Here is a 7538-nt window from a genome sequence, read left to right on the forward strand (position 1 = left end):
TGAGCAGCACTGTACCCTTTTATGGGAGTACGTAGCACAGTGTTGCTCAATGAAATCCAGTCGGTTCACTCGTGTGCGCGCCGGGCGTTACGCAGCCACAGCCTTGCGAACACTGGGCTGCTGAACGGTGCAAGGCGCAAACTTGAGCGACGCGACTGGATTTCATTGAGCAACATGCGCTGTACGTTGCTGTTCGGTGTCCGCACAGGGTTAGCGTCGAGACGGAACGCGGCAAGTCAGAGCGCTACAAAGTGCATACAGACGCTGGGAAAGCTCTGAAGCACATGTCTTCCACTATTGAGGATAATGAGCACTGGGAACACCTGACAAGGCCCAAACCTGCCGATACATTCCTAGTTAAATCTCCCAAACGTTGACAAAAGTGATTGGCGTCTAAATAATACTGACATTTACAAAGTCCAGTGGCCTCGTTTTCCAGATGTGCTCGGTCATGCACATATGTACACACACACACACACACACACATACACACACACACACATACACACAAGCACACACGCACACACATATATACACCCACGCACCCACCCACACACATACACACACCTCAGACCTCAGACATGCCCATCGCGGAAGCGATGATAGCGAACAGATATGTTAGACATAGCAACTTGTGCCATTCAACAGCTTGCAAGGCTGATGAATTGACCGCCACTATTTTTAGCCTGGTATCCACCACACAGCTGTTTGAAGTGACTTTTTCTGGCTAGTGAATCCATACACACACATACACACGCACACGCACACACACACACACACACACACACACACAAACACACACACACAAATTATGTGCATGTTTGAATAACGTCAGTTACAAAGACAAAAGATGTCCGAAGTCACACACTGTGTTTTGACTTGTCAAGAAATGGCGAATTTTCAGCTGAATAATGAAACATGTCAAAGGTAAAATTAAAACGATAATTATAAAACAAAACAAAAAAACTTACGATAAAAAGTAAAATCCAAATGAAAAAATTAACATTCGAACCAAGTGGAGCAATGGAGAGAGCGAGAAAGACATACTGATAGAGAGAGAGAGAGAGAGAGAGACGGGGGAGAGGTAGATAGAAAAAGAGAGGGATCAGGCTCTCAAGGAGTTAGGGCGCAGATTAGGCTGGTCTACTCGCCTCAAGTAGAGATCTGTTCGTGGCTGTCACGGTTTCCTATTCAGCATGGGGTTCTCAACGTGCTCACGAGGGCTGCTTGTCCGTAAGCCAGCAACTTGCGACATCACTGAAGGGAAAGCATCACCCTGCCGCACAAGAGTGCTCAGAACGGAGAAGTTCGACTTGACACCGGGTGGCTGGTTGGGTTGCACGCCACTTCTGCTGGTGCTGACGGAGTTGGAGGCAACACTCACTCCCTTTGCTGTATGCACCTGGTGCGGATGTTGCGAAGAGCTTGTGGGGGTGTAGGATGGTAGCACATTCTGCTCGACTACGCGCACAGTTCGCCTGATGTCAGATGAGGCCAGTGGTTTGAGTGACGGTGAGGGGGCATGTGGCGACGCTCGCTGCCCTGGTGGTGGTGGTAGCCCGTGGCTGCGTACTCCACGGGCAGACGGCGACGATAGTTGCTGATACGGCTGTGGCCGGTTGTTTTTAATCCTAGCAGGATATTGCTGCTGTTGCTGGTTGTTGTGGGGGTAAAGACCCGGCGGAGAACGCACAGCAGCTGCATGTGACATTGACCGTGGAATACCACCACCGCCTCGCCATGAATGTTGGTGCTGTTGTTGCTGCTGTTGTTGCTGCTGTTGTTGCTGGTGCTGCGGCTGCTGTTGTTGTTGTTGTTGTTGTTGTTGTTGTTGTTGCTGTTGTTGCTGCTGTTGCTGTTGCTGCTGTTTTTGTGGCTGTTGCTGCTGCTGTGGCAGCTGATGTTGTTGCTGCCTTGTAGGCCCAGAAGTCTGGTGCGACGGAGATAGTGGCGCCCGGAGCTGCTCCCGACTGGGATCCTGATGTTGTAGCAGACTTTGTTTCGGAAGAGGCGGCATTTGTCGAAGTCGAGCTGAGCCCTCTTGTCTCCGCCGCTGCTGTTTTTGCTGTTCCTCTTGCTCAGGTGGCAATGGCGGTGATGGCGAAGGCGCCTCTGACTGTTTTCTTGTTGCTGAGGAATCATGTCGACTCAAGTCGCTTGGGGTACCTTGCATCTGGGGGCTTGGTTTCCGTGTTTGCTGTTGTGTCTCCTGGTGCTGGTCTTGCTGCTGTTGTGGTTGTGGTTGCTCCTGGTCCTGCTGCTGCTGCTGCTGCGACTCATATTCATCTGTCTCCAACACCTTCTGACCCTCGCTGTCCTGCCGCCTGCTCCGCACTCGGCTGCTTTGCAGCTGCTCGTCCTGCTTGCGAACCTGCTCCACGATTGTTTTAAAGGGCAACGGGGAACGCGCTTGCGCAGCGCACCTCAGCACAGACAACGGCGGTGTTCTTCCAGCAGCAGTAGCTGCAGGCTTGAAGCCAAAGGCCAGGAATTCTGGCGGCACGGTGACCCCTCTGGCACAGGGCAGCTGCATCAGCTGACGGATGACACCCTCTGTTGCCGCGCTGGGCTTCTCACCGGACGTGGCCGCACGTACGCGGGCGCAATACACGACAAGCGTCTTGGACAGGGCGTCGCTGAGGGCCAGCGTGAACGGGTTCTCGGCCTCGAGAAGCGGCGCAATCACCTTGAGAAGCCCATCAGGTTTATTCTCCACTAACAGTGGCAGCTCGGGCATGAGAGCGTCGCATACCGACTTCATCCAGCTGTGCGGCACACAGGAGGACGAGACAAGAGAGCGGAGCGTGGCCGTCGGCCACGTCTGCGAGGAGAGAAGATCGAACGACAGCTCCGACTTGCGCAGTGGTCGCAGTGTGGCGGCGTGCGCGCAGCGCGAGCGGATAGACTCGCCGCTCGGCTGCATAGCCAGCACGTTGATAAAGCTGACCACCTCGTTGATACTGGCGTGCTGAAAGGGCACCAGCAATACCGTGTCCATCCACCGGTGGTAGTTCTGTGGCAGATGTGATTCTCCCGACGGCAAACCAACACTACCGCTGGACAGCTGGCAGTAGAGATGAAACATGGAGCACAGCAGAAGAGGAGCTATGGCACCGCGCTGTGCGTCAAGACGAGCTGCGAGTGACGCCAACACGTCCGGTACCAGCAGGTTGACGTTCAGCAGGCGCTGTAGGCCCTTGCTGGCCGCGGCAAACTCCAGCCAGTCCATCGTGTCGGAGAACGCCAGGACTTGGTCATTGATCTGTAGCGACACATATGCACAACAAACGCATAGTTGCACGTGCACACACACACACACACACACACACAAATGCACACACACACACACACACACACACACACACACACACACACACACACACATGTGCACAAAATTAGGGCTGCAACGGGTAGGGGTTTGGTCGGGTAACGAGTTCGGGTGTTTCTATCTGGGTAGCACGGGTGACGTAGGCCAGACCAAAGTAAAACCGAGGTTTCTGGGCCCGCGCGCAACTAAATCGTTCGGATTCGGAAAATAATTTTTACTTTCAATTTTTTTATACGCCCACGTGCACACACTGCACTGGTCGCAGAGCTAGCTAGAGTATGAGTGACGCTGCACTACAGCTACAGCCTCGCACACATCACATGCAGGCAAGTGCAGCATGTGGTGCGTAGGTGCGTAGACCTACGCGCACAGACTCGACTCGTAGATCTACTCGGCACAGGTCACACGGAAGTTTGGCTACCTCATCATGACAACTTGTCTGATGTCGAACGCGCCCTGCTCTACATCTGTCTTGAACTGGACTCTGGAGGTTTGCACGTGGAACAAGAAAGTTCGTTTGGATTTTCTACTTGTGCTGTCTTTGGCCGGCTGCAAGTAGCTCGGGCTGTCCCTCCTGTAGTGATATGCTTATATCTCCAGACTTGCATGAGAATAGAGACCTTTCGCGAACGATTTTCGTACACCATTTTCGTAGTTCGGGAATGAGGTTAGGCGAGACCAAAAAAACAGAGATTCCCGGGCCCTCCCGCACCTAAATCGAGCCAAAGCCATTTTTTTTTGAACAGTCCATACATGCACAGTACTGATCGTGTGAGTAGATCTGCGACGTGGAGTCACACAAACCCGAGCTTGTACGACTCCCAGATGTACAGATATATCAGGGCCATCGCTGGCCGAATTATAGAAAAATTGAACGGGTACAACGCATACCTGTTGTCTGTAAACAAAATTGAGTAAAAATGATGAGAAAAGCTGTACAAAAAGTTCAACATGGCATGCACACATATATGTACATATAGTCATGTACGTACACGGGAAAAAAATAAAAAATAAAATTCGCCCGCCCGCACCAATTTCACATGGGTCCTGCCCGGGAATCTCGATTTTATTTTGGTCTCGCCTTACGAAGATCTTACGGAAGTTCGTCTGATCTGGACGGAAAACGCCACTTTCAACGAATATTGCTTTCGTTCTTGTTTGGCGGGCTGTTAACGAAAAGCTCAAGAAGATGGCCGAGCGCATCGCCGTCAGTACATATTATGAGGAAGCAAAGCGAGATTTGCTTGCCTCGCCCAGAAGGACGCCGGACAAGGCGTGTAAGACTTTGCTTACAGACAAGCAGCGGTCAGAAGAGTATTCGAAGCCAGTGGGAGGATCAGATCCGAGGCCCACTGGGTCGGTACAGTGCATGGCGACATCGGTCGGAGGCGCAAGAGTTGGAGGCGCAAGAGTTGGAGGCGCAAGAGTTGGAGGCGCAAGAGTTGGAGGCGAAAGAGTTAGAGGCGCAAGACTTAGAAACGCAAGGCGTAGAAGCCGAGAAAATGAGAAGGGCGATACTACTGGTTAGCACGGAAGATGTAAGCGGCGAGACTGTGTGGAACACAGAGATCCGATGTGTGTCCTCGGATTCCGCGCCCGCCCCGGGTCGAAGCAGTGTACCGGTGACCATGTCGTGTGTGACAGCCCACACCGTCGAGCTTTATGACATTATCGGTGGTGTGTTGTCTGGTCCAGCGTCTGCCCCATGTCGATGTGGATCGGTGACAGTGTGGTGTGCGACAGTCCAAAGCGGCAAGCTTCGCGATGTCGAGTTTTCTGAATTGGTGGGCATTAGTGATATTCTACCATGGCCACCACCACTTCTGTTCCTCCGACACCTATTACACCGGATAGGTAACGGATAGTTTGGGACTCAGGCATGGACTTGGTCCTGCTCAGACAGATTCGTGGATCAGGAAATCCTTTCGTCCGTGGTTCGTCCGTAATGGATGATGTCGTTGATGAACTATCCTAACAAGACCAGCGGTTCGGCAATTTAAAAAAGAAAGGCGCTTCAGATAGGCTGCACCTGCTGATGTCGAAGCAGAAATCCAAAGATAGCAAAAGCAAATCGGCCTTTGGTATTGTACAGGACTTGTCCGAAGCAGACGTGCTTCTAACCGAGCTACAAGAGCTGAAGGCCGAGAAGGAGCAAGGAGCAAGCCGCAGTGGCAGTGGTGACAGCCAAGCATGCGGAAAAGGCTGTGGCCGAGCAGATGCTTGTAGGACCCTTTCGGAGAAATCATCAGCGGAAGACCGGCCCCAGAAAACCAAGCGGAGCAGCACGTACGATCAAGCGGATCCTAAGGAACAGAGATACTGTACAGCAGGAAATTTTCGGACGGAAATATTTTCGGACAAAGCCGAATTTCGACCTTTCGTACGGATTATATTTTCGTACAGTGCTGCATGCTAAATACACGTGTTTGCAAGAAGAACACATGTATAGTGTACACAATTTCACATGAACAAATTTTAGCACGGAATTAATTTTAGCACAAAAGAGGCCGTGTACAAAATCGTACGAAAATAAATTCCGTCCGAAATTTCCTGCTATACAGTAAAAGCATTTAGAATTTTTCAGGATTGAGTTCTCTAAGGTGAAATTTGGAATTTAGACAAGAAGAAAACACAAAAAGGTACGCCGTAAAATTGTTTTTCAATCTCCCGCCGGTGAGAAATATGTTGCTACGACAACAACGCAACGAAATGTGGACATGCCGAGCGAAACGAAAAATTTACGAAACTTAGGTACATAATCCAGACATAAGGAAAATTAACGAAAATCGTTAGCGAAAGGTCCGTAACGTTTCTCTCCGCTTCTTATGTCTGCAGTGGTGGCACACTTTTGTGTCCACCTTGTGTCGTCGGTCCTGCTGACGAGTCATCGACGTTTGCTGAACTGTTTGAGAAACTTGTTGATGGGAATATCAATACTTCCGCTTCAGCGGACCAAGTGACGGCATGCCAAATCTATGGAAAAGATGGTGGTACTGGGCATGCTATTAATAATTGGACAACTCCTATGGTGAGGTCTTGCGTTTACTGCACTGAGTGTAGCTGGTCTCGGTGCATTTACAGTCATCAGAAGCTCTCCAAGCAGCAAGTTGCTGCCGTGGCCAATGCCGTGAGTGCTGCTGCGCACGAATGCGGTGCACCACTGTTTCCTGCTGGAGATCATGAGGAAATTAAGGTCCGCTGCTCTATTAATTGTAACACACCTGTGAAGGTGCAGTATTTCTCCGCCAAGATTGGCTGTGCTTCTTGCTGTTTCCACTGCGGAAAGAAGGAGCAGCTGTTGGAAGAGGGAGACGAATATGTGCAAAGCCTGAAGCGAAAGCTCTCTATCGTTCGCCCTCTGCCGTTCTTGCCTCTGCTAGTCTTCACCCTTCTTCCTTCCTCTTCTTCGTCTGCCGGAGGTCTGACCTTCATTGCTAGTCTTGATAATATAAGTACATGTTAGGTACCTCCTCCCGCACCTTTTCTAGCTGGCCTGCATGCACTCGCGTACTCACCTTGTGTCTCCTTTTGTTCCGTTGGCCTGGGTAGCTACTTGCGCGCCCATAATTGCCATAACTACCCAGGCCCTTTATCTTGCCGTTCAGACTTGCTCTCTTCCTCACTCTTCAATATTAATCACCAAGTAGTCGTTTCGTTCGTCTTGGTCTCTTGTCCCGTCTCTAATAAATGTCGTTCCACCAACCTACCTGTTCCCGTCGTAATGTCTGGATAATGTGCCATCAGTCGTCCTTTTTCGTATTCAACATACCGTTGAACCGATAAGTTGTAGCCCCTGTAATTGCGTGTGAGAGTCGACGTATCCACACACGCAACACCATATGTAGCAGTAAGGGTAAAGACTAGCAGGGCACGATTAGCCGACTGGTAGAAGACTAACACAACTACAGCACAACCTGGTGTAAGCGCCCAAGTACTGGACGTCCCAGACGCGGCACAACGTCAGAGCCACCACGGGTAGGACAAGTTGTACTCGCGGGCGATGATGGCCAGCCCAGCGGCTCGTGGAAACTCGGTGCAATCGAGACAATCCACAAGCGCCGAGATGGCGTAATAAGATCTGCCACCGTTAGGACCACCACGGGCAATTCTGTGCAACGTCCTGTACTATTCTGTGCAACGTCCTGTACTATTCTGTGCAACGTCCTGTAAGTCTCATATACCCACTGGAGTGTGAGAATAAGCTAGATAA

At 51.0% G+C, this 7538-nt stretch overlaps 1 protein-coding gene across 1 annotated transcript in view; it reads right to left on the reverse strand.

Annotated features, from left to right (window-relative positions):
• Window positions 1-579: 579 nt before the first annotated feature.
• LOC135824477 (mediator of RNA polymerase II transcription subunit 15-like) overlaps window positions 580-7538 on the reverse strand; it is an 8345-nt gene continuing 1386 nt past the window's right edge. Inside the window, exon 2 of the mRNA XM_065337211.1 lies at window positions 580-3262. Within this exon, the coding sequence (XP_065193283.1) occupies window positions 1178-3262 (2085 nt within the window). The 3' untranslated portion in view covers window positions 580-1177. The remainder of the gene's footprint in view (window positions 3263-7538) is intronic.

The sequence above is a fragment of the Sycon ciliatum genome, chromosome 9, assembly GCF_964019385.1.
Source record: "Sycon ciliatum chromosome 9, ocSycCili1.1, whole genome shotgun sequence".
Lineage (NCBI taxonomy): Eukaryota > Metazoa > Porifera > Calcarea > Leucosolenida > Sycettidae > Sycon > Sycon ciliatum.